This window comes from Gavialis gangeticus, unplaced genomic scaffold (assembly GCF_001723915.1).
Source record: "Gavialis gangeticus isolate Ggan-Ray unplaced genomic scaffold, GavGan_comp1, whole genome shotgun sequence".
Lineage (NCBI taxonomy): Eukaryota > Metazoa > Chordata > Crocodylia > Gavialidae > Gavialis > Gavialis gangeticus.
The window spans coordinates 26,181,264-26,208,430 of record NW_017728994.1 but is presented as its reverse complement, the minus strand read 5'-3'; the positions used below and the strand labels follow the sequence as shown (position 1 = coordinate 26,208,430).

At 50.3% G+C, this 27,167-nt stretch overlaps 1 protein-coding gene across 5 annotated transcripts in view; it reads right to left on the bottom strand.

Moving 5' to 3' along the window:
* Nucleotides 1-3,809: 3,809 nt before the first annotated feature.
* The window catches only part of NDST2 (N-deacetylase and N-sulfotransferase 2), a 234,458-nt gene continuing 211,100 nt past the window's right edge, over nucleotides 3,810-27,167 (bottom strand). For 4 of the 5 annotated variants that reach the window (XM_019502410.1, XM_019502412.1, XM_019502411.1 and 1 more), the window contains 12 exons: nucleotides 24,945-25,032; nucleotides 24,182-24,336; nucleotides 21,360-21,545; nucleotides 20,545-20,673; nucleotides 15,458-15,640; nucleotides 14,562-14,658; nucleotides 13,316-13,439; nucleotides 11,445-11,619; nucleotides 11,031-11,201; nucleotides 6,225-6,334; nucleotides 5,160-5,262; nucleotides 3,810-4,938 (listed from right to left, as the gene is read on the bottom strand). In XM_019502410.1, coding sequence (XP_019357955.1) covers nucleotides 4,813-4,938; nucleotides 5,160-5,262; nucleotides 6,225-6,334; nucleotides 11,031-11,201; nucleotides 11,445-11,619; nucleotides 13,316-13,439; nucleotides 14,562-14,658; nucleotides 15,458-15,640; nucleotides 20,545-20,673; nucleotides 21,360-21,545; nucleotides 24,182-24,336; nucleotides 24,945-25,032 — 1,647 coding nt within the window. In that variant the 3' untranslated portion in view covers nucleotides 3,810-4,812. The other variant, XM_019502414.1, reaches the window with a different exon arrangement.

The following is a 27,167-nucleotide window of genomic DNA, read 5'->3' as shown; positions in this document are numbered from 1 at the left end:
CCCTGCCCTTCAGCAGGGGTTAGAACAGCTGAGCCAAATCCTTAGAGCTGTGGCAAAGCCAGCTGAGAGGAGAAAGCTGCAGTCTGCTGCAGAACCAGGCAGCACTTTTAGTAAGGAACAGAGAAGTTATTCTGGTAAAAACAAAAAACAAAAAACAAAAAAAAAACAAAAAACACAAAAACAAAACAACTCTTTACAAAGCCACTGTCTTTTCCTGAAGGGTTTAAACTCCTGGATGAAATCCCTGCATATGGCTCCAAGGCAGAGATGGCCAACCTGTGGCAAACTAGGGAGGGGACAGACAGCACAGTGACAGGGCAGAAGGCAGAGCAGCAGATCAGGCAGAGAGCACAGGGTGAGAGGCAGCAGGCCAACCAATTGGACAGGGGAAGGGGTTCTGGATAGCACATGGGCTAATGATTTGTAGCATGCCTGGCCCCACTGCTCTAAGATTGGGGGCAACGTGCCTCAAATGCCTCTCTTCCTTTCTCTGAATATCTTGTGCGATGTTTCTCCTCTGGTTTTGCCAGGGCAGTTCTCTGGCATTCCTGTTTCACTTGGGCACAAGGTTGTACTTGGGAAGGACACAGATCAAACACACAAGGGTAATGTGCCAGCTCTGAACACTCTTCTGATGCATGACTCCATTTTAGATGGGCATTTCCTACATGCCTTAGGACAAGAGGTGTGTTTCTCTGCTCTGCCAGTGTAGAGTATGACCCATCACAGTGTACTGGTTCTTCCTGCTTCCAGCACTGCAACATTGGGTTTGGGCAGTGTGGGTACCTGGAGACTGGTCCCAGGTAGAATGCTCAAGCCAGGATGTCATCATTACATTATCCATGAAAGGCTTCCTGGTGTCTGATAAAGAGGCATTTACCCCATGCCTGGGGAATTAGGTTCCAGTTTCAGCACTGCATTCCTTGAACCCTGATCATATCTGGGTCTCTTCTCTGTTTTCAACACCTCTGTATTTATTGGCCTTATTACTAATGTGGAAGGGATGCTGATGCTGAGGTTTTCTGCGCAGGTAATATTCCCCACCTCAGCTTAACAGTACTTTCAGACAGTGGGCTATAGTATCTTCATTCTTGTGGCTTTCATTTGTGGGAAGTTTCAAGTTGGAATTGAAAATAAGGCTCGGTGTGCTGCATATGGTGAACCTGGACTCTAGCCATTGACTGAGAGACAATACTAAGCTCTCTCCCCAAGGCAGTTGTTCCTTTTGGTCATAAGTCTTCTAACCTCTTAAATGCACGTGCTCAAGATGTGATCTTTTCAACAGTGCAGTCTAACCTGGAGAGTCCTTTCAGGCCAATGGGATCAAATGAGTCCATTTTCTAGCTCATGATTTTCCAAGCTAGTATGGAGAAGCAGCAACCTCTTCTGAGGAAACTCCTACAGTATTTTCAGGGTTACAAGTTCTCTTTTCAGTGCATTACAAAACTAAGCTCTAGATCAACAGTTCCCAACATCGGGTTGTGACACAAATGAGGGTTGCAGGGGGCAATGCTGGCGATGTTGCGCACAAAAGAAGCTATGTCCCATGTTGGGAGCTCCGCCGGCAGGCTGTGGCAAAAAAAGGTCGGAACCACTGCTCTAGATGCACATTTTGGGTGATGTTCTTTTTTTTATGAATTTGCTGTTTTGTCTCTTTTTTTTAGTCTGCAGAAATTCTCATACTCTGTGGTGGGTCAGTGCTAGGTATCCCCGAGGTTTTGTACAGCAGTGATACAGGAACTGTTTCCTTGTACATTTTAAATTCCCTTCTTACAGAACAACTCTTGTGGCCATGCCCTTCATCTCCACTGAACTACACCACGTTAACACGGACTTCATCAGCCTCCAGTCAGGGTAAAGGTGGTGCCACAGTAATGCATCTGCACATGGGACAGTTGTTGTGTTTGAAACCTGTATAAATAGCCGATTGGTTTTTGTTTCCTTAGACTTGGAAGGTGCCAGTTAGGAGGAAGTTTTGGTTGAGAAACCTCGCTTGGGGTAGACTGGCTAAGAGTGCTTGAATTGGGGCCCAAGCCATTGGATGAATGGATGAAACCAAGGCTGAGGAAGGAGAACTGAAGTTGGAGAAATCTGCAGTAGCAGCTCATTCCTATTGGCCTGGGTGCTGCAGGCTTGAGCACAAGCCTAAAGATGGGAGATAAGTGACAATTCAAAAGGGACCAACACATTTGGGAAGTCTAAGAGGAGCCTCAGAAGGGAGCTCTGCAATGCAGTGTATAATACAATCACAGGCTGTGCTGCACCTGCATTTTTTGGATGGGTTCTGCCTCAGGCCCTGGTCTACAATTTGAAGTGCATGGGGTCTTAATAGCTGGCTATTTCTGTTTGTTCAAACAGCTGCCTAATTTTAACTATAATGTCACTTAGCCTCAAATTTAATTAGTAGCTGAATGAAATGAGAGAATGTGAGCACCTTTATAGATGTCCTAATCCTACAGCAGGCTGTTCCCTGGTCATGCCCTGAGCAGCACTGGACTGGGTCTCGTTTCATCAGAGACGTGAGCCTATTCCTGGCTGCAGCTGGGAGGAAACAGGGCAAGAGTGGGTCAAGAACCTCCCTTTACCATGCAGACCTAGGAAGAGGGGAGGACGGTGCCTTCTCAGTCTGTTGTACAATGTACAGCTCTGTGGCATGGAGCTGCTGCTTGCCACAGCCTTGGGGCTAGCAGCTGTCACTGCACACCCTGAGGGGAAGGGTGGCTTTTGCTGTGTGAGCAACCACGGGCAGAAGATAACATGGCAGACTAGCACAGCCCAACAAAAAATAAGTAGTACATTTATTGCTACTTCTAGCCTTTATTCAGTCACTTGTGCTCAGCTGCGAGAGCCAAGAATTTCTCCATTATCATCATCATTCAATGTGAATGACATTATACATGAATCCAGTGCAGGAAGTGGGGCTCTCCTCAACTCGTCTCTTCTGGCCTTTAACAAGGTTGAGAATGGGTTTTGTTCCTCTTTCTTTTTTCTGACCTGCACAAGGTTTACCCTTCCCCAGGGCACATAGAATAAAATACTATATTGCATGTTATATACATTTACATACAATGGTAAATGCACCATTTAAAAATACACAATACCTAGGGCTCAATGAAAAAGCTTAGTTGAAACAGCTTCTCTTCCCTGATGGGGAGGGGGGAAAAATCACGACAGTTGCAGAAATTGCCATAAGTTATTTGTGTTCCTGGCCAGAAAGCGCTCGGGGAGCTGCTCCTGTCTTCTGAGGAAGCAGCATTCCCCCACTTTCTCTCCTGTATGCATAATGCTGTGGGGGTTGGAGAGAGAACTTGCTGCCTCCAGAGGCTCCCCTTATGCATGGGAAGTGCCCGTGGCTCAGCCAAAGAAAACTTACGTAACAGCAAAATGAAGCAGCAACTCTTCCAGAAGTGACTCAGTACCTTGCTGCTCTAGAGTGCCTGATCAGAGTAAGACAAAACCCCATGGCATAGGTGACCTGGTATTTGCTGTCCTTATACAGCCTGCCTCTCAAATGCAGTGAGGACTTCCATGTGGTTCAGGCTTCTTCCTTTTTTGAAGTACAAGGATCAGGCCCTATCCTGTCTCTTAGAGTAGACCCCTCTCCCTCAGATGAGCTTCATGCCAAAGTTGACTCTATGCTGCTTTTGAGCAAAAAAATATTTAGGGGCTATGGTCCTGGGGAAGGGACAGGCGAAACTAAGATCCTGTCCACTTGACTAACTGTGGTCTGGAAAAGGCTTAAGTCTTCACCTTCTGCCCTTGCCTTCATTTGGATCCTTTTTCGTTTAATGTAGGCTGGTGAAGCCCAGGTCTGTTGATTTCCCCACCAAAGATGGTACTGCACAGCACTGGAGGGGAGGCAGACCTGAAGGAGCTCTGTTTGGTTATACTGGGCCACAAACCACATTTAGGAGCTTCAGCAGGCAAAGGCCAGTCACCCACACAGAGTTGTGCGAGTATGAGCAAGAGAGCGCACGCATTCTCATTTCTGCCTTAAAACAAGTGGTTTACTTATGGCAACTTGTGCAAATCTCTGCCTCATCTCCCATGACCCTGTAACTTTACTCACTGGACACAGGATCATGACAGCAAGGCTGCAGGCAGGGAAAGGCAATTTTCATACCACCAGAGCAGGCCCAGACTACTGGGTGCAATTCTGAGGTGCCACACAGTATAAGTGGCACCAACCTCCAACACACAGAGAAAGCAGGACCCATGCCTCTCCTTGCCTGTACTACACTGACCTACACCTCCACTTGGCTCTGTCACAGCCCCGCCTTGCCACCCACCAGCCAAAGCACAGGCTCCTCATGCCAAGTCTGTTTTGGTAGTGTTACTGGAGTAAGGTTTTAACACTTTAGCCACTGTGCTTTGGGTGCTCTGCACATAATGGGCTGAATACAGAGGGCTACCATTCTCCTTTTTCCACACCCCCCTACCCAGCCTGCTTGTTTGGAGGAGGGGGTGAAACCCACCAGAGGTCTGTGGTGTCTCTCTGCTGGGGAAGGGGTGAGGCAGGTGCTGAACTGGGAGTGATTGCATTTGCTCTGCATTCATCTTGCACAAAGCTATGTGACAAACCATTAATACTTAAGGGCCCAATTTGCACTGTGTGCCACATCCTCTGCGTCTTGGTGGGTGACAGGGACAGAGGGAGCAGCCCTTGCCGGGACAGGAGGAGGGGCTCTGCACACATTCCCTGCTCCTGCCCTTTTGTCCAGTATTTTTTTTTTTTTTGAGTGACAAGAGATGGCAGTGTAAGGTATTTCCACTCTGGTGGGAGTGACAGCACTATATGGCTGCCAGCCAGGCTCAGCTCCAGCTGGAGTTCTGCACTTCTTCCCGGAGCCATGTCGGAAGGGGCTGCCCGAGTCTGTTCATCAGCTTGGATAACTCAATGTTGTGCTCCCGGTAGAAGTCTCGTAGGAACAGCCGTGACTGCATGGAGAAGGTAGACAGTGTTAGTGAAGGTTAAATAAAGTCCTGCCCTCAACAACACATTCCTCTAATGCAGAGGTCCCTGTCCACTGTTGTTCCCTGCTGCTGATTCAGCAACAACATCCCCTAGGAAGAAGGAAGGCACTTGCATTCAGGCCTGACCATGCAGTCTCCCCACTGATCTTTGGCCATCACAGTTTTTGCTTGAGCAGGCTACTCACCGAGGAATCCATATCGGGATATTTCCTTCCTTTACTCTTTCCCAGGCATTTTGTCTTCCCTCCCTCCAGTACCTGGCACCAAAAGCCTTTTGCCTCATCAAACCTGAAAAAGACATTTATGTTAAAAATCAAGGAGTACATGAATGTCTTCCTTTTCCTTAGCTGAGTCCCTGTTCAGGATTTTTAAACGCTGATGTTTCATGCTGTGCTGTTTGCTTCTTTTGAGCACTTTTTTTCAGTGTTGACAATGAAGGGAAAAAAAAGGTTAATTAGATGGGCATGCTGTGGGCCCAAGTAAATGTTACAGCATTTGTGTAAAATGCTGCAACAATGGGTTGGTTTTCAAGACTATTTTCCTTCTGCCATTACACCCAAACAAACACTTCTGTTGTTTGCTGGCTATGCAAGTTCTGTAGGAGCTAGTGTCAAAAAAATAAATCCTGCTCTGTATTGGAGTTAGACTACCACCCTATTGTGCTCAAAACCTCAGCCTCGTGGTTTTAAACCAGCACAGGGAAAAATATCCTGTCCCCCAGCAGCTACTGTGATAACAAGGTCCTGAATGAGGAATTACTTACCACCCAGCAACAGGGCTTGGAGAGGCTGACTTAGGGAGGGAGGCTTCTAGGGCAGCATGAGAGGCACCTGTACTCCAGCATGCATCCTATGGTCTATTCTGGCCCACAGGCACATACCCAGAGAGTCAAACTGGGGTGGTACAGCTCCTAAGAAGAGTGAGACCTCCCTCCCCAGTACCCACTCGGCCCATTTCTAGCTCTTGAGAAGTGACGTAACCAGAAGGGCCCAGACTGGCCACGGTTTCCATCTGGTTTTGGAGTCAAGGGTTTAATCGCTCTGTCAGGGTGTCTGCAACTGAGGAGCATGGGGAGGCTGCCTTAGAACTGTTACACCCTTAGCCGTTGGTGTAAACTGCAACCCTCTGCAGAACCTTCAGACAGCTGGTTACAGCCCTTCTCCCCCGAAGGGCAGTCATGGTCAAGCTTCCAATGCTGTGCCTTGCCCGTAACTATTAGCAATGTCATGTGCATACTGAAGCATCCTTACTTGAGAGCCTGGGTGTAGTTGAAGAGTGGTATCACCCCCAAGAACTTCTGGATGCTGTCCATGATGGAGGCAGGGTTGTGCCGGAGCTCCTGGCCATCCACAATCAGAATCTGAAAGGAGACCCTCCATGAGCTTCCTGGGTCTGTCAGTTTCTGTCATGCACCCAGAGAAGGAGCGTCTCTGGGGTTGGGCTTTCGTGAAGGAGCGCTGTGCAATCAGATGCCTAGAACAATTGCAGACCTTGGCTCAAGAGCCTGTTGCTTCTTCTTTCTTTTTTTTTAACATGCTGCTCTCCACAGTGTTACAATTCCTTTTCCTCCTCTGAGCAAGGCTGACAAACACTGGCTTCTTGTCACAAGAAGCTATATTTAATTGGAAATTGCTCGCAGGGAATAACTTGGGGGCAAGCTCTGGGGAGCTGAGGCCTAAGGTCATGTAAGCTGCTAGAACAGGGGTGGGCAAAATCCAGCCCACCAGGCCATTCTAGCTGGCCTGCAGAACCCCTAAAAATTTAGAAAATTAATATTTATGTTCCTGGCTGCCTGTCAAAGATTACAGGAGCTAGGAGCAGTAGGATCCAGGGGAAGCCGGTGGCAGGACCCTGTAGCCCAGCAGCAAGGCCTGCCTGACACCCCGCCAACCAGAAGCCTCATGCCTAACAGAGGCTTCTGGCCTGGGCCCCTGGGGCTGTTCCCGCCTCCCTGCGCCAGAGGGAAATTCAGATAAGAAGCCCTGGGGGAAATGGCAGCTACAGACGAGGGTGAGTAGCAGCAAGCAGGAGTGTGGGGCCTGTGCTGGTAGCCCAGGGCCAGGAGTGGGGGGGGAGGTGCAGGGAGGGAGGGACAGAGTGTGGGGGTGTATGTTCATAGGATGAGTCCCACTTGCACACCCCACCATACACATGTACCCACACCCCCCTCGCACTGCCATACTTGCAGACTGCCACACCCACACCCCCTCACATACCTCAGCCACCCTTTCTCCCCACAAACCCCATACCCACCCACACCCCTCATATCCACACCCATACACATGCTCCCTCACCCCTAGCTACACCACCCACACCCTCCCCCAATAATATACAAGAGTTAGACTTCATTTAAGCTATTGTGCAGTCACCTCTGTGTACACTACACAAACACCTATAAATCAGGACAAAAATATTTTTTGAAATCAAATTAATGAATGTTTTAGATGTTTGCTTTTTAGACTATAAATTTGTTTTTTTCCTGATTCTGAGATGGCAAAAGCCTTTGTTAAGTGAAGTACTTCCAGGGGCAAGGGGAGGGACTTTTGGTGGCAAAGGTCAGGGGTTAGGGGGTGGAACTTCCAGTCATAAGATAGGACCCAGGGTGTAAGGCACCTGTCAAGGGATGAGGCTACCCATGCGGCCTGCAACAGCTTGCCAAAACTTGGTAAGCGGCCCTCCCCCCAAAATAATTGCCTGCCCCTATGCTAGAAGCTGCTGGCCACAGATGGTACACCAGGCATACTGGACTGAGGCAATTCATCTCTTCAGATCTGCTTAGCAGCTCCTTCTCTCAACCTCAGAATGGAAAGGCTCCTTTTTTTGTCCTGGTCTCGGACTGGCATATTGGAGTGGAAGTGAGGAAGCGGTGTTTAGAGGGGGTGGGGGATGACATGGCCTCTCTGTGGCAGATTTCCAGACACCAACCAGTTTAAATACCCTTGAACAATTTGTAGAGTCTTTTCCTATGCAATTAAGTTTACTAAAACAAAGCCCAGTAAGAAAGAGTGACAGGGAAATATATATATTATAAAGTCACTGCATTGTTATAGTATTTTTGGTGCCTTTTTGCAATGCAGAATTCTTCCTCCTAAAAACTGGTTTTCTTAAATGAATCCTGCTGACAAGCTCTTATAACCCCTTTTCCATCGCCCCAACAAAACCCTCTTACTGCCAAACCCATGTGAGCTGACTGCTTGGGAGTATAGGCTGAAACCAGAATGCTGTTTTCATTCAGTCTAGTTAAACCACTCCATTTACAGTGAGGAGGCAGGCTGAAGCATACATCTACTGACAGTTCTCCTGTTCCTTCCCATAATTCCTCTTGTGCACCCAGAAGAACAGCCAAGCTTGCTCACAGTTCACTAAGTCATGCAAAAGCAGCATAGGATGCACCTCCAGACATCTTAGTGACAAACCTAAGTGAAGTTCCAGGCAGGCTGCAGTGGCTTGAGCAAAAAGAGAAAGCTGAGAGGGGACTTGGTAGCAGCTTACCACTACATCAGGGGAATACATCAAGGGCTCAGCGAACAACTGTTCACCAGGGCACCCCAGGGGAAAACTAGGAGTAATGGTCACAAACTCCTGGAAGACTGTTTCAGGCTCAACATTAGGAAAAACTACTTCAAAACTACAGGGGTGTAGGTTGTAGCTGTGTTGGTCTAAGGACATAGGCAGATTCCATCCAGGAAGAGCACGCACCAGCTGCAGAAACTTCCTTAGCTTGGCGAAGGGTTTTTGAATTGGAAAGCTTGCTTAATAATTGTTTTCTAACCATTTAAGTTGGTCTAATAAAAGATATCAGATTCACCCAAAGAACCTTGTCTGCCTACTTCAAAACTAGGGTGTCCAGACTGTGGAATAAGCTCCCTCCAGAGGTGGTGCAGTCCCTGGAAATCTTCAAGAGCAGACTGGACCGTCATCTTGCTGGGTCACCTGACCCCAGGTAGGCTCTATAGTGTGGCTGCTCAAAGCTGGGTTAGGCCAACCTGGATGCTGATCTTAGTATGCAACTCTGTGGTGACGTCATGTCCACGGAGTCTTATTCTAACCAGCAGACTTTGCCATGATCAGAAGAGCTCCCTAGTTACACCTTTTCAGAGCACTTTAAGTTTTTGTGATGAGCTCAGCTGAAAAGTTTTCAGTGTAATTAACAGCTGTTTCTGATTCATCCTTCCTGCCATTATTTTAAAGTCTTGTCACTAGATAATACTGCTAAAGGGATCTCTCTCTCTCCCTCCTGTTTCATTGGTACTAACTGGCCAGCTATTAAATGAGACAGATGCATGCTCAGCCATGTGATGACATACTTCAGATTGATGTGGATCCCTGCTGATGCCCCCAGTTCTGAACATAGAAGCAAGTGCACTCTGGCTTCCTGTAGCTGCTGCTGCCACTTTTAAGCTAATGGTGGGGGGGGCATAGTTAATCTATAATTTCTAGCAGAGTTCCCAGTTGTACATCCAGGGTGTGGAGGAAGGGATGTAACCTGCTGACCTCTAGCTGCACCACATGCTGCCTGGGCAGAGCTGACATCAGCTGCTCTTGCTCTCCGTGGCTGCACCATGATTGGTTTGCTCTTGTCAGAGTTGCATCCTGCTGCCCACATAGGGCAGGAGGCACTGGTTCTGCTCTAACAGCGAACACAGAGCTCTGCTTTCCTGCACTCTCTCCTCCTGTTCTATGGCAGGGCTGTGTGCAAGAGAGAACAGATCCACCAGCTAGAGTCAGTTATTGCTTCTGCAGAGAACAAGGGCCAAAGGTGCCTGACAGGAGGCTGTGGGAGTGTAAGCTCCCCAAGAATAACTTTGTCAACAGAGGCTGAGCCTGGGCAATCAAAATGTATGGTGAGCAGAAAACTCAGGTTGCTAAGATAGTCCCTGACTTGAGCACACAGGAGAGTTAAACCTCTTGTCCTAATGAAGGTGGCTTCATGGATTGAAATGATCTGCATTTCATGTTAATTATCTTCAGGAAATTGATAAACAGAATGCTTGCTTGCTAGCAGGGGCTGGGGACACCAGACTCCTTAGCAGTAAAATGCACCCTGACCAGAGTTACTTGAAGCTAGGAGCAACCATGACAAGCAGCAGATCCCAAGGCCTCCCTTTAGAGCCCTGCAAAGCATGGCAGGTAGCTGCATGACCCCTGGATCCTGGGGATGCACACTGCCTTGCTACTGCTGGACATGAGTCCTTTGTAGGTCTCCACAGAGTGCAGCACTACAGGGGTGCTCTCAGCCACCTACACCAGGAGTGTCAAACATGATCCTTGGAGCCCTGGTGCTGCTCCTTTTGCTATGCTAGACTGCCCTCCTCCCCATGCAGTGTCCAAGACATGGGCCACCTGTGGCACTTACTGTGGTCAGTTTCAGGCTGCACTGCCTATGCTGCTTGCTGCCTATGCCTCTGGATGGTGCAGGAGGCACAGCCCAGGACCCAAACCCAATGAATGGCATGGGTGGTACAGTCTGGGACTGGTCCAGCAGGGCAGCCTGGCAGGGCCAGGTCTCAGGCTGTATTGCTTGCCAGGGCCAGTCCTGGGCTTCAGTGCTTACTGGAGCTGGTGCCCTGGACCAGCTTGGGCAGTTGCTGCTTACAATGAATCAGGCATGCAGGCAGAGGCATGGGGAGTAGATCCATGGGCCTGATCTGGCCAGTGGACCAGCCCTGCGCCATTCATCTGGCCTGTGGAGCTTGACACGCTGCTCTAGACACTGATGCTGACTCTGCTGCCTGTAGATGCTGGATCCCAGCTGAAATTCTGAAATGTGTGGGGGCAGGATATGATAAAGTATCCAAGCTCAACCCTTATCAAGTCACATGGGAGGGCAGGAAGCAGCGGACTAAGCCATGAGGTGAAGTGAAAGCAGAATGAGAGGGACTGCATAGCCCTTGGCTCTGCTGTCACCGTGCTGGGCTCCAAGAAGACAGGCCACTTTCTTGCCCTCCTCCCCTTTGGCACAAGGGCCTTCTGTCACTCCTGAGAGTGGCTGGTATCCATGCAACACCATTCACTGACCCCAGCCACCCTTTTGCTACAGGTGGTACCACTCATACCTGCCCTGGGGGATAGTATGTCAGCCAGCGCTCTAGGTGTGTCGAGTACCATCCAGGGAGCAGGCATCGGTTCTGCAGGTTACGCAGCTCCTGAAGGGCCTGGGCTTTCGCAGAGATCACTTGGTAGAAGGTGTAGTTGAGTGCCACAGGGTCGTTGTGAGCACGCTGGTGCTGGGGAACACATGCACATGGTTAGGAGACAGGGACATTCAGGGATTCTGACTTTCCCTGAACAAACACATCACTACACACCCAACTGGCTCCTAGCACAGACACACCAAGTCCCTGGTAAACATCAAACTCTCTGCTGTTCAAAATTAGGACCAATTTGGCCCTCCCTCCTTGCAGAAATCAGTGTACTCCCTTTCCCCAACTAGAACACATGTGCAGCCCAGCCCAGCAGAGGGGAGGTACCTGGTACCAGGAGTAGGCTCGGTCGGCGGGGTTGATCAGGACAGAGATGATTTTGGCTCGTGGGAGCAGGGCTGCGCCACGCTTTGGTACCACCTCTGTGTCAAAGTAGTTGGCACTTTTCTCAAACATGAAGTCTGTGCTGGCATTGGAGGGGATGGGAAAGAATTCCATGTACCTGCCAAACAAAGCCAACAAGGAGAATGAGATGGAATGGGGTGAGGGGGAGGATGACCAGCAGGAAACAAGTATGTGGCCCATTCGCCTCCTCAGGCCTCCACGCTGTACCTGGCACTCCCAACACCAGCACCAGCTACACAGGAGCTTGGTGTGAACGGGCACATGGAGTCAGAGAGGGGCTGACTTGGAATGGGGGCACTGCCAACAGCATCTGGGTCCTGACATCAGGTGGGGAACATAAAGGTCTAAAGCAGCATTTTCTTACATGTGGGGCACACCCTCTTGGGTGGTGGACAGGAGTAGCTGGAGGTTCCAAGTAAGACACTTGCTCCTGGAGTTTCAAAGAAAACCCTGTAAGAAGTGAAGGATACTCCACGAGTTTCACACTCACCTGGGACTTAAGAAAATCGGATTCAGATTCCTGTACTGCTGTGGACTTCCTGTCTGATCCTGAGTAAGTTACTTAACCTCTGTGTAGTGGGGATAATAGTAGGGGCCCACCTCACAGGAAAGCTACTGCAACAAAGGCTGTGAGGTTCTTAGACCTTAAAGGCCTATCTAGGCACAAACCCCCTGAACTTGAGCACAGCAGTGCTTTTTAACGAGCTGCCTGGCTCATGGGGGGGCCATGACATAGGCTAAAAAACCCACGTGAGGACAACTTGTTAGGTGCCAACATAACCCCTCTGCAGCCTGGAGGCAGGCCAACCTCACTCAAGTGCTGCTAGTCATAGTCCTCCAGTACCTTCACACAACTGCCCTTTGTACTTGGCAGTGTGGCTGTGAGCTGATTCTCCTAGTGGGCCACTAGGGCATCCCAAAATTTCCTAGGTGACCAAAAAGGTCAGGCAAATTCTCCCAAAATTCACCAGCGAAGATTTCATGGAGCAGCTTGGCTTAGTGTAGCCCAAGGAGCCGTGAGATATGTCCGCAGCAGTCATGCATGAATTAATGCTGTTTGGACACAATGGTGCTGGTTTTTTTTTCTTCTACTGTAAAGACAGACCTGCAGAGGGAGGTCTGCATTGGAAAGGTGCTAGTTTAATGATACTGCTACAGTGTCAGTGGTATAAACCCCACATAGAGACATTCACTGTTACACCAGCCTACCCACACCACTGAAGGTCCTTATGGACACACGCACACACCCTGGCCATGTGGAAGTGATGCAATGGCATCTACCTGAGTTGATAAAGTGCCTACAGAAGAGCACCCAGGTGTCAGCTGCCCCATACTTCACCCAGGTGCAAGCTCAGATGCTTTTAATGCTTGGGATGTGAACACTCCTAACTATTCCGTAGCTTATCAAAGCACATAATGGAAGTGTCCCATATTATGGAGATCTCTCCAATGTGCCCTCAGTGAGCAGATCACTTAACACCACATGGCAGGGCTGGAGGGACAGGTGTAGTTCCATTTTCCTGAAGGAAAGGGTGCCAAACTTTAAAAATTTAGGCAAAGTTGGGCTATGGGCAGATGTGATTACAGACTACATGTACTGCCAGGACCCAATGCCCCCAGTGGGGTGGGGGCTGGAGAGAAATGGAGAGAAGTTTCCTGTAAGGATGTGAGTGGAGCACCTTGAGATGAACCCCAATGGGCAGAAATGGGAGCGCAAAAGGTTGAGGTGGACGGAGCACAGAGTTACTGGGAAGGGAACATGACTGCAGGAGTGCAGCAGCTCATACACTGACCAGTCAATTCCTTTGTGATAGTTGGGTCCATTGAAAAACTGGATCTCTTCAAAGGTGGATGGACTGGGAAAATTACTGGTGACAGCAGGGTGCATGGTCAAGAAGAAGTGCACAGCTGTGGTGCCTGCAAGAAGAAGTGATGGTTAATGGACCCTGCATTGTTCTGAGGACTAGGAAATATGGGTATTTCTATACAGCAAAAAGCCCCCACGTAGCTGTGTGCTGGACGGAGCTTGGAGTCCCAGAGTTAGATACTGTAATTCATGTTAAAATAGCCCTGGAGACGGTCACGCAGCGTTATCTCAAGCATGCAGCTTTAGGCAACAGGGCGGCCTGGGGAAGAACCCAGGCTGCAAATCAGAATTAAACCCATGGCACCGTGTCTCCACAGCTATTGAACCTGATTCTAGTTGGCCTGTGTTGTTTCACAGCCCAAACATCACCTTAGGGTGGGATGAAGCATTGTCAATGCTGGCACAGGGGCAGGGGTCCAGACTGCTGTGGGCGTGGGTGAGAGTTATGAAGAAGGTTGGTGTCAGTTGCTAGCTCTCTGTGGCCTGGCCTAGCTGGGTTAAGGATAGCCCCAGCCAGCACAGAAAGGTGAACTGCTCCAGCATGTGGGATACACACTGCCAAGGCTGCAGGCAGATCAGAAGAGCTGCACATGGGTGGGAGGCAACAGTTTGGCTGGGGGAACTGCTTCCTGTGGGGTGGAGACCCCTGTTCTACGCAACTGACTGGCATCTGTTGTTTAAGTGCCCTGCACAGACAGGCCAGGGCTCTCAAACTGTTCTCACTGAAGAGGCTTTGTCAGTGGGTAGAACTGGCTCCTTGGCTCAAGGACTACATGCCAGGTCACTGCTCACAACTGCAATGACCAGGAGAGTGCCCGTGATATTGATGGCCTCATCAGAACCCAGATGGGCACAAGAAAGGCACCAAGGGGGCACCCAGCATTACCTCTTCTATGCTCTTCTGAGTACAGACATAGGTAACACTCGTAGCCCTATCAAATGACACTGATACAAGCTCTTATAATGCAAATATTACCTCTGACTGATTCTACAGGAATACCACTGTAGCAAAACTACTCCATCTTTAACCCTATTCATGGTTCAAGTTGAAACAGTTCTACTCACTTCTAACTCATAAAGGTATGTATATCCGTAGAAGCTCTACTAGGCCAGGTCTCAGCTCTAGGCCAGGTACTGCCTGGGACTGATCTTTAATGGATTATTCAAATTACCAGTTTTTTGAGGTCCAACGATGAGGAACTTGGGGAGCCGATCACATGTTTTCTCTTTGGACCAGATGTCCTTGTGCCTCTTATCATCACAGGGATTCTGCAGGATAGTGAGCAAAATTTGGTGTTACCGATGGAGCTGATGCCAAAAGGAGCAGTGGATATAGAGGGCCCTCAAGGGACACTTGTGTAATACATAGGAAATATTCCACAGTCACATCACTACTTCACTGAGCGCCAACAACACATGAATAAAGATGCTGGAAAACACTTTCAAAAGCTCCTACATGAGTTAGGAGTCTGAGCTCCTTTTGCAAGCTTTACTGGTGTCCTTGCCCTATACACCCAAGCCTACACAACCTAGTACTATTGCTGCTGGGCTGAGAAGCATTTCCTTCCACACCATGATGTTAAAACACAGCAGCTGTGAAGTCCTGGCAGACAGACAACTCTATCACCTTCAGTTAATTTTATCTGCTCATTAACATGCAGAGAACTGCTGTGCTGGGATGAAATGGAATAAGCATGTTTTTATTTAACCAACATGAATTCTGTGGTGTGAAATTACTTCCAGATTAATCACGCTAATATGTCTGCAAACTTTTCCAGCACCAGCCCTGCCCCATGTGCTTACCTTTCATGCTAGCTTGCTGTAACTATGCTGGGACCCTCAGCTATCCCTGTGGCTGCAGAATGTGCTAGGCCAATAACTTCTAACAGCTTCCTTTGTCCCTTCAGCTCATGCCAGGAACAGAGCCCACTGCAGCCTTGCCTCCCTCCCCTCTCACTCCACGGCTGTGTGTGCTGGAGTAGCATCACTATGGAAATCTCTCCTTCCCCATGTGCTGCCCTAACTTAGTGTAGGACATGCTTTCTAAAAAGATCCCAACCTGCCTCACCTGCCACAGTGGGTTCTTTTCCTGGGGAAAGATCTCAAAGTACTTCTTGGCCAGCTGGATTGGGGGCAGAGTCTGCAAGCGAAGGTTGGTCCAGCACTGTACAAACTTGACCAAGCTCTCGAAGGTGTACAGCCCCAGCCGGTCATTCCCGTAGTTGGACAGGTGGGTCATGAAGATGCTGATCTGCAGGCAGGGAAAGACAGTGAGGGTTTAAGTGACAAGTAAGAATTCCCTGTGGCCAAGCATGAAGTTCTTTCCTTCTCAGGGCCAACACGGCTATCTGAGTTGAGGTAGATGCATTTCTCATAGATGATGGCTGTCCTCCAGTGAAAAGGGAGTACAGATCCACCCCTGTCCCAACCTGCCCAAAGCAATGGAAACTCAGGAGAGAAGGCAGGAGTTCCTCCCCCATCCCTAAGTAGTATCTAATTCTGGGAAATGCCAAGAAGAAAGCCTGCAGTACAGCACAGTGCGTTCCCTGCCAAACCCCCACAAGGAGCTGTTAGTGAGAGGGGGAAGCTGTGGAAGGGTTCCTCTAACAAGTGCCTCTTGCAAACATTTTTGCTTGCCCAGGAAGACACAGGCATAGGCACCAATTGTTGTGTTCAAGCATAAAGTATTGACCCTAGTTACCAGAGGGTCTAGAGCTGTTTAGGCAGGCAATCTCTGCTGGTCATCAGAAGCTCTGAAAGTGTGTGCTCATCAGAAACTGGGAGCAGAAGTCCTGGAGTGGTCCCCCTGGAAGTCACAGCTTTCTTTGTCCAGCTCACTGGCACAGATTGCCATCCCAGTGCCCAGGGCAGACAGGAGTTTCTCAGGGCCTGTCTCTATGGGCAGGTCTGATTCAGTTGAAAGTGAATATCACAAATGTAGGGAAAACTGGGGGATGGATCACCCTCTAAAACAGGAATGATGCACCTGAGGTAACAGCCTTCCTCTTCCCTCTCTCTCTGAGAGCCAGTGCCACGCCTGGCCCAGAGTCTTGAGGTGTGTGACTGACTCTCTGCTGGACTTTCTGCCATGGCCAAGGCCTGCGTGCAGGCACAGCCCTCCCACAGCTCACTCTGCTCCTGAATGCTGGCACAAGCTGTTTGTTCTCAACCCTGCAGTGAGTGGTAATTGCCTTGTTCAGATGCCACCCCTCACAGGCAGATTCACTTCCCCTGACAGTTTGCTTCTAAATATTTTAGCATGTGGATGCAAGTGCTGCCAGCTGGGATCTAGTGTGGCTCTGAGGGTTCCCGGGGAACTGCACAGCTCAGGCCTTGCCATGCTGCCATGTGCAGTCAAGCACAGAAATACCTCAAGGGAGAAAGATCAGTGGCACAACCAGAGACAGGATGGAGGCAGCCATTTAGCGCCTCTTTGGTGCAACTGAGTGCAGGAGCAAGAGGGTTCTCAGAGGCCTTTGGGGCTTGATGGTCATGTGGACACCCACTGCTGAGGAACTTGAAGCTGAATCCCATGAAGGATGGACAGCAGAGCCAGCTGCTGAGAAGCAACTCAGGGAGATACTTCAATACACGTGAAGGGAGGATACCTCACCTCCAAGAAGAGCTGCAGTTGGGCCTGTTTCTAGCATAATGACTTTTGTAATCAATTCCAACTGGATTAACATAGGAGACCAGGTCCTGGCAGCTGTCCCAGCACACTTCCTCCCTGGCTGCTCCTGGCAGTAGCTGGACACCCCTGAACACAGCAGAGTGCAGCTAGGGATCAGCCAGGCCCCAGCCTGCTTGTGTAGAGGTTGTCCTGGCTGAAAAACCAGCTCCATGCGAGGTGCAGCAGGCCAAGAGCAGGATAGTTCCACTGTGAAGGCACTAGACTGGTGCTCAAGATGTCTTGGTTCAGCTCTGCTCTGCCAGGTATCTGGTGTGGCCTTGGGAAGTCACTTAGGACCAGAGCCAAAATGGTTCTTAGGAGCCTACAATCCCCATTGATTTCCACTGAGTAGGAGTCTGGCACCTGCCTCCCTCTGTGCACTGGATCCTTAGCCTCTCTGGGGCTCTGCTCACTCAAGCTGCAAAGCACTAACCTACAAACATGAACTCCCTCCTGGCAGTGAGACATGCTGACACTGGGGCCAGCTAGATAGGTAGAGAGGCCATGGCAAGGGACTGCAGAGGGGTAGGAAGAGCAAACAGGAAGAAAAAAAATGCAGGAGTGCAACTGAAGATCCATCGCATCCATCTGCCTCTGAACACAGGATGGGAGGTGGCAGCTGTCTTTCACACTGTGTGCAGCGCAGCCTTGTGCAAAAGGGACAGGACAATAGCTGTGCCAAGGTCAACAGCAGGGAAGAGGAGGGGAAGGGCACCCACTCCACCCTCCCACCCCACACAGGGCTGGGCAGACAAACAGCTGGAGTGCAGCTCATATCAAGACTTTTGCCCTCATTTGGCAGGTGCTGGTGTGAGGAGTGGGATGTGGGATGTAGAAGTCCCTGTCAAGGCATCATTAGGAATCCCTTCCCTCCACCACCAGGGAAGCTAGCACACAGAGTGAGGCACGTGGACCCCCTTTCCCTCCACTGGCACATGGCGCCTGCTGGAGGAGGGTGGCTCTCACACCATCCCCTCGCTCTAAGAGCCTCCTGGGTACATGCAACAGAGTATGCGTAGGACCCTCCATTAAAATCTACAGACCAATACTGGGAACACCCTTGCCCCAAGCAAGGGGAATTGCAGGGCCTTTTGATGACTCTCCCTAGCACAAAGAAGGGAAGTTTCAAATTACCTTTGGTGGCCTGACCTGCCTGGCCATGACTAGTCTTGACAACATAGTCTTGAGCAATCCTGCTGCTGTACCCTGTCCCTTAATTGACCCCTGACTAGCCTGGGAGTAGACCCCCTTTTTTCTCAGCATGGCTTGATTTCCTGTATTTAACACTGACAGGGAGCTGGGAGGGAAGGGCAGAGAAGCTGAACGTTCAAAGAATAAGGGAGGGCTAAAGAGTCTTTGGAACATAAAACAGACATCTGTGGGCATGGCAATGACCTGCCTAGCATGTGGCGTGAACAGAAGAGCCTGTGAGAAGCACTTAGAAACATCCCCCCTCTCTGCTTCTGGTAAACAGAGCCGAGGCACGTGGCAGCCTGCAAACTGAGACATAAGCAGCTATTCTCCTGGCTGACATTAGGGCTCACTCACTAGTCAGAAGTTCAAACATCATCTGTTTACACTGCAGAGTTAATCACACACACAGACCCGGAGACTCCAGCATGTGTGCCCACGCTTACAGCAGGCTGGAAGCACCAAAGAGCCCTGAAAAGAGCCTGTGCCCCAAGCCTGCTACGGATCACTGCCAGGGGATGGTGGCTGGCCAGCTTTCTATCGACCATGGATAGCTTTATCGGCTGGAGAGGAGTGCAGGGCCCGGGGCTGGGAGGATTGAGACACTCTGTAAACAGGATCAACAAGGATGGCCTTAGCATGCAAGCTTTCCACTGTTCACTGGAGAAACACTCAGCTGGCCAGAGGAAATGCAAGTGCAAACACAAGTCACAGAAGAAAGGCAAAGCGGAGTCTAAAAGAGCTTGCTTTGGGCAGAGGTCAGTTTCACTAGCAGTCTCTGCAGAGGGTGTTCAAGACCTGGCTGTAGAGAAGTGGGGCTTTTGGAGGCAGGGGATGGATTCTGCTTTAGCAAAGAACCAGGGGGTCTGAAAATCCCAGCCTCCAAGTGAAACATGGAGCTGTGCTGTTCTCTCCACTTGTCCAGAGTGATGCCTCTGACCAGTGGGTACATAATGCAAACACAAGTTTCCTCTTGGGTTCAGTTTGTACTTTGTTTTCAATTGAAAGCCACTGATAAGAGCAGATGTGACAACCAAAAGCATAGGGTGGATTTGCTGGTTGCAGTTTGTGTAAAGGTTATGGCCTCCATCTTGGCTGACTCTAGGGAATTGAACCAGGGACCTCTAGAACTAGAGAACTTGAAGCCCTACTGCCAGAACTAAAGACCCAAGCTTTTTAGTCACAGGCTGCAACAAACCCACGTCCTCTGCAGATGAGACGCACAAAACAAAGCACAACACACTGACCAATGGGTTGCACAAACAGTTAAATTCCCTACTAGGGTGGTCACAAACTGACATGCAACAACATGGTTCCTGTCCTTTGTCATGGTTATAGTGTGCTGAGTTCAGGCACCCAGAGTGCACCCTAAGTATTTAGCACCATCTCAAGCACCAAAGCAGCACTACACAGCAGGAAAGAGAAGGGACAGAATAGAAGTAAATGTAATAAGCAGAGGGGCTGGGCTGCCAACAGTGCTGAGCTCCAACTGGCATCAGTCCAACCCCTCTGTGGTAGCCTGAGCCCACTGCCACATAGCTCAGTTCTCCAGCGTTAGCTGGGTGGAAGTGGGAAAGGCCCCCAGCCCCTCAGTCCACAACAGAGACTGAAGAGAGGCTGAAGACGGCTTAAGGGAGCCTCCTGCTCAGTAGTTTCCTGGAGCTGGGCAAGGTCTGTGGGGGAGGAGAAACAGCTGTGTCAGGCCCAGATTGCCTCAGGGATGACAGAGCATCACAGGAGAAACATCTATAATGGTTTCAGGCAAGTCCAAAATGAAAAGTGAAAATGCTGGGGGGAGGGGAAGTTCTGTAGCAACAAATGCTCAGGAGATGATTCTTTGAGGCAGGACTCATCATTACCATGCCTGGGGACCAGCCAGATGTGCACAGAATAGAGGGAGCCAAAAACACCTTCCCCTTGGCTCAGGGATCAGGCTGGTGACAACTCCCACAAAGCTAACACCCACCTAGTGTCTGGCTGCTTTACATATTGCCCTGCATGCCTGGGGAAGGCTGTGCTTGCTGAGTTTCTACTTGATACAAACTGCTAGGAGATGATGACAGTGCAACACAGTTTGCCAAGAATCTCCATGCATCCAGGACTGTACAGGTTTTTTTTTTCAGGCTATGCAGTCTACCTGAATTTCCTCGCTGGGCTTTAACCTCAGACTCCCTCTGGGCACCAAGTAGGTGCCAGCCCTTTCAGGCAAAGCCATGGGCAAAGGCAGCAGGCTGGGAACTCATCCCTTTTCCTCTCTCATCCTCTGTCCTGGTGTCCCCCACTGCTGAACTTACTGGGTTCAAGAGCACTGTCAGAAAGAGTTCACCACCACGAATGCTTTTGTCCAATTCCTTAGAGCCACCAGGATATTCATTGTAGAAGATGGTGTGAGTGAAAAGACCACAGGTCTGTCGAGGCAGCACCTAGATGAGCCACAGAGAGAGAAAGTGAGAGAGGAAGCAGAGTGTGCATGTGCACTGAGTCCTGAGGAGCATCAAGGCAGTACCCTGTGGAATGACAGGGTGACAGCATGGGACCCAGTATCACCAGTTTGGAGGACTTGGACATTCCAATTAGCCACATGCTTGACCAGCCCTAGACAGTGATACAGGGGGATTAACAAGATAGCAGTACAGCTCTGCTGCGCTTGGCTCTCCATGTTGCACCCCCCAGGTGCTGACCTGCCCCATCTGAAAGGCAGCTCAGGACAGATGCTGGAATTGGGCTGGCTGCAGACATTCCTCCTCAGGAAAAGCACTTGTGTCCAAAAAGCACAACCTGCTGCTTGCTCCTGCAGAGACAGAGCTTTTACATACTCTTTCATGTGGATTTTTAGAAGCGCACAGGCATTCAGGAGCCTTCATTCTACCAGCTCACAGCATATAGACTCTGCTCAGTGCTGACTCGATCTAAGAAACAAACAACTGGGTTTTCACCCAAGTTCTCCTTCATTTGTGATCTGTGGGTTTGGGATGGTCCAGAATTCAGAACACTGCGAGGAGCTCCCCATGCTGGTCACTTAGAAACCACCCCTCAGCTGACTGCTCCCAGCATGCCTAATCTAGGGGTCTTTTAGGACCTTCACTCTTGCAGGGGGGAACTCACTCACCATGATTCCATTGTGGATGAACCCTCGACGGTACCGGGCAGGCCGCAGGTGCGGATACTCCTCAGTGCTGGTCACCTGGATGCCCCAGATAGATTTCCAGGCCTCGTAGAGCTGTGTGTGGACAGGATAAACCCCAGAATGATGGGGGGCCACAGCATAGCCCAAGTCTGTGGGGATCCCATGCTCCTGTGGGCAGAACAGCATTATCAGCATGGAGGGGAACCTCACCTGAAGCATGGTGCTCAGATCTGGCGAGAGAGGCATAGACAGATTGGGAAGAGTCTAGCACAAGGGTGTCAAGCTCATCTGGCCCCAGGGACTGGCTGAAGGTTGTTGGGTCACTCTGCAAGCCAGGCTGGGATTGACCCCTGTGTAGCGCCTGAGGTGCCAAGTCCAGCCCAAGTGTTGCATGTGCTGGCCCTGGGGTGCCTGTGCACTTGGCACATGGGGTCAGTACAAGGTGCATGCTGCCGGTGGCAGAGGCAGCACAAGTGCCGCATACAGCTCCTGCCCTGAATTGCCTGCATACCACTGCATGCCATGAGCTGGCCCCATGTGCCACATGCACAGCAAGCCCCAGGGCTGGTGCGTGCCGCATGGTGTGTGCTGCAGGTGGCATAGGGGGCTGGTATGGGGTATGTGCTGCATGTGGCATCCCACTGGAGCAGCCCTGCATGCTGATTCCAGCACAGCCTGGGTAGGACTGGTCCCACAGCCAGTGCACAGGGCTGGTCCAGCAGCACAACCCACGCAGTGTATGCCCCAGACCGACTCCCTGTGCTGTGTGCAGGGTGCACAGTGCTGGTTCCTGTCTGTGCGCTGCATGAAGAGCTTTAGGCTGGGGCGTAGTGTCAGTCCAGTGACCCATGGACCAAACCATACAGTTCTGTGGGCTGAATCTGGCCCAGGAGCTGAATGTTTGACACTCCTGCTCTAACAGAAAGCAACAAAAATGACTAGCAGTCTGGGTAACCTGACTTATGAACAAAGGTAGGAAGGGATGAGTTAGTCTAGTCAACAGAAGACGGAGGAGATTTGACAAGTCTTTAATTATCTGAGGGGTGTATATGATAAGGAAGATGGATATAACTATTCTCTGTGGCCACAGGGGACAGGATGAGAAGTAAGTTTAAATTCCAACACGGAAAATTTAAATTGAATATTAGGAAGAATTCCCTCACTCTGAGGGTGGTCCAGCAATGGAACTGATTGCCTATAGAGGCTGTGATCTCCATCACTGCAAGCTTTTAAAAGCACATTAAAAAAACACTTGTCTGGAATGGTTTAAACAGGGATGATCCTGTCATGATCAGGGGGCTGGACTAGATGATGTCCTGAGTACCCTTCCAGCCTTATTTTTCTATTATTATCACTTTGTATTTATTTAATCTCCTATTGGCCATGATGAGACTCATGCTAGCAGTAGTGCCTACATGCAGCAAGGAACCAGGGATAACACTGCCAGTGAATCTCACTGAAATGGAAAGTTTTGGGTGCTACATGCTCCTCCATCACAACAAATCTATGCACATGGGCAGGAAAGGGTGCTTATTCATCAAATAGGGTGTGCAGCAAACTGGGACAGCCGCTAAAAATGAATCTTATATATGGGGGTCAGACAAACGGCACTGATTTAGAAGCCTGATATCAGTCCCAGTGACTACAATGGCCCAGCCACCAATGCTGCTGCTGTGGCAAATCCTGATCCCACAAAGCGCAGGACAGAATCACCAGAGCAGCAAGACAAAGCTTCCCCTAACAGATGTGAAGAGCAAGGAAGACAACAGCTGGGATCTGTCTAGGGGAGGGTAATGCTTGGGAGAGCGGACAGGAAGTGCGAGGCAGGGTGTGGATCTGGGGCTCAGAGCCAAATAATATATATTAAAATAGAAGGAAATATCTGCATTTCATGGCTCTAATGCCACTGACAGGCTCTGGTGATAATGGGAATAATGACAGATTTGCCCTGGTGGCTGACAGTGAAACCAGAGCATCTCGATGGAGTGACAGACCTGTCATTCCCATCGCTCTGTCTGTTTTGAATCTCTTTGCAAGGGACTGCCCTGGTAGTTATGCAGAAAAAAGAGAGAAAATTGTGTTTGTGTCACTTCTGGAGCACTGGAGCTTTGCGGGGTTGAGAGGTCACATGGGCATGAAATAACAGACTCCCGTTCCAAAGGGGATTACAGCCAACTGGGCCAGTGCACACTGAAGAAATGCTTGCTTTCAAAGGAATGTGCGCACAATGCTTAACCCTATGCTGGAAACATCAAGCAGACATAGCTCCAGCATTGCACATTTCTTCCTCTTTTACCTGACAATGGGGAAGGAGAGAGGGGAGATTCCCTGTTTTTCTCAGAAAAGAGATTCTCTCTAGCATTGCATTGGGAAGTCAAAGACCTCCATGTGTTTCTGCCTGAAACATCCTAATGGTGCTGATCAGGTGACTCCCTTAGAAATCTCATTGAGCCAACTGAGATGGAGCAGAAAATGCTTCCTCACATTCAGGGTCTACAGCCATTTGAACTGGATTGTAAAGCCAGAATGAATATAAAACCCCAGCACACAAGTCTGTCACGACCTGTGCTCTGGAATGGGTGCCAGGAAGCAAACTTCCTGCAAGTTGAATGGATGATGTTTCCAGGAGTGGGAGTACAGCACCAACTGAGGGATCCAACCTCAGCTCCCAAATGCCCCAGGATCACACACTGGTGCCAGACTTGAGCAGGATCTCAATATGTGCCCCAGAGAAGGAACATTTTGGGATCTTTCAACCAAGGCCAATGTTCTGAGAGGTCAAGCTGGTGGCTCACCCCTCTTACCAGCGCAAACTGCTTGTTGAGCTTCATCTGCTCAGCCAGCACGGTGACATTATGGAAGAGGTGGGGCTGCATGTGACTCCACATATGAGGGAACCACCAGAACTCCTTCCGGTGTTGGAGCAGCATGTCATCGCCTTCATCTTCCTCATTTGTACCTGCAGGGAGGAGAAGATGGGGAAACCAAAAGGGAGAGAGATGCTACATTTAACATGAAATTTCTAGCTAGTTACAAACACAAACAGGGTAACCATGGACCTGCTAGCACTGCAATATGCTGCTAGAGGCAGCCCCACCATGTTTGGTCAGCAGATCCTAACACAGTGGTTCTCAACCTCCTTAGACTCAAAGCACTCCTAGGAAAATGCCAGCTCTTAGTTTTTGCTCCACTTTTGACTACAGAAGAATAATAGAGTAAATCACCTGCTGCAAAGAACTCAGAAAGGCCAGACCAGGTCAGAAAGCTTTTAACACTGTGGATTCCTGTTTGAAATCTTGTTTATCTTGTAAATCTTGTTTGCACACTTAAGCACTAACATTGTGTAGCACCCTGTAGCACCCTTGAAAGGATTTCGTGGCACCCCAGGGTGCCATGGCACCTTGGTTGAGAATCAGTGCTAGAAGAAATGGACCTAATCAGACAGACCCTGACTGAGAACCACAGCCTACTATATACTGTTTCCAAAGCCTACTATATACTGCTGGGGAGCCATCCCTGGAGACACGACAGACAAAGGGGAATGCAAAGCAGCTGCTAAGAGCTTACCTGTGTGGTAGAATTTCCCAGAGAAGCCCAGGTTGAAGGTGAAATTGGGCACTAAAGTTCTCAGCTTGTTCTGAGTATTCAGTAGAGCCTGTTGGAATGAAGGGAAAAAGGAAGGGTTCATATCCCATTCCTCCATCACATCTCTCTGCACTTTCCTGATTTCCAGTTCAGTTCTGGAAGGGGAAGAGACAGCACAGACACCCTGTGGAGGTCAGTGGCAGGGCACCATACTCTGCCGAGTAGGGCCATGTTACAGAGGGACCACCTCCTAATGTGCTCCCCGAGAGAGCTTCCACACAACCTCCACACAGGCCTGAGCTCCAGTCTTTACAGTAAGAAGTTTTGCCTGGCTGAGTGAAAGGGTCACCTCAAGAGCCACAATCACTCCCTTTTATTCATATTCTCAAAAATCACTGACACGGACAGCAAATCCTGAGACAGAGTGGAGCAGTAAATAACATCTCCTAGCAGCAGCTCCTTAAGCTTTCCTGTCTCAACATCAAGGCCCCCCTCACTTCCACTGCTGGCTGGGACCAGGCTGAGTTCTTCCTTGCTCCCTGGGGTTGCAATCTAAGGAATAGCAAGGCTCCCTGTCTCCTGATGGGCTAGGGTTTGAGACCAAATAGTGAACAAGGAGAGAGAGAAAATTCATTGAATCCTTTAAAGAGCCAACCAGAGCTCCCAGAACTGCCCGGGCAGGGTTCCCTGGGTTGCCCTAGGGGGACCAAAACCTTTTTTGCAGCCGTGCCACAAATTAGCCTGACATATTGACCAAGTGCCACTCCGGTCCACTTTATCTGCTTGACCTGCTGCTTTGATTTCTGCTCCCTGCCCAGTCTGTTGCTCTTTTTTCTGCTCCCCGCCCTATCTGCCACTGTGCTGCCTCTCCCCTCCCCAGTCTGCCATCCGCAGTGCACATGCAATCTGCCTGTACCATCTGCAGCATGTAGGTGTAGGTTTGCCACCCCTGCCCCTGGGAGAATAAGGGGCCAACCTTTTTAGCAGGCATGCCACAAGGTAAGCCCTGTATCTTCCCCAAGTACAGCTACAAACCCTTCTGTGTTTGATCTGTTGCTCTGCTCTCTTCTCCCTGCCTTATCTCCTGTCGTTCTCCCTGCTTCCTTCCTAATCTGCTACATGCTATATCAGGGGTGGGCAAAATACAACCCGCAGGCTGAATCTGACCTGCCAGACGATTCTATCCAGCCGGCGGGGCCCCTAAAAAATTTAGAAAATTAATATTTATCTGCCCCTGGCTGCCTGTCAAAGATGACAGGAGACAGCCCCGACCCCACACACCCTACGCTTGTCCATCTGGGCTGAGCAGCAGCAGCATGGGACAAACTGCCACTCAGCATAGGGGGAAAGCACCCCTCTTCCTCCAGCAGCCAGCACTTCCTGGTCTGGCCACTTGGAGCCTGTGCAGAGCTGTCGTGCATCTCATACGGAGATCCTGCTCAAGTCCGGCACCAGTGTGTGATCCTGGGGCATTTGGGAGCGAGGCTGGATCCCTGAGCTGGTACTCTGCTGCCTCTGGCATCACCACTGCCTCTGGGCTGCCCTGTGGGGCAGTGGTGGCAGCACAGAGCAGACACAGGGCAGCCCTGCATTGGCTCCGAGTGGCTGCACCAGGAAGCACTGGTAGTGGGAGGTGGAGGGGCTGCTTTTCCCCCACGCTGAGCAGCAGTTTGTCCCGCGCTGCCGCTGCTGAGCCTGGGCCCTGTGCTGGCTCCGGGCTTGCCCACTGAGGCTGAGCAGCAGCAGCTGGGCAGAAACTGCTGCTTGGTGCAGGGGAAAGTGGCTCCTTCCCACTTGCTGCCTCTGGGCAGTTTTTGCTGCGGCCACCTGGAGCCCGCACTATGTTAGGGTGTGGTGCAGCTCCTTCACCGCTGCTTCTGGGCTGCCCAGTGTGACAGCAGTGACAGTGTGGAGCAGCTGCAGGGCAGCTCACAGGTGGGGGTGAAGCAGCCACATTGCAACCTAGCATGGTGTGGGCTCCAGGCAGCCGCAGCAAAAAAATGCCCAGCAGCAGCAATGGGGAGGGGCCACTTTCCCCTGCGCTGAGCAGCAGCTTCTGCTCAGCTGCTGCTGCCGCCACTCAGTCCCAACAGGCAAGCCTGGAGCTGGCACAGGGCATGCAGGGTTGCAGCTGCATGTGCTTGTCCCCACTGCTATGGCTGCATGTGACCAGGTAGTGCAAAGCAGGCATCGGGTGCGCTGAGG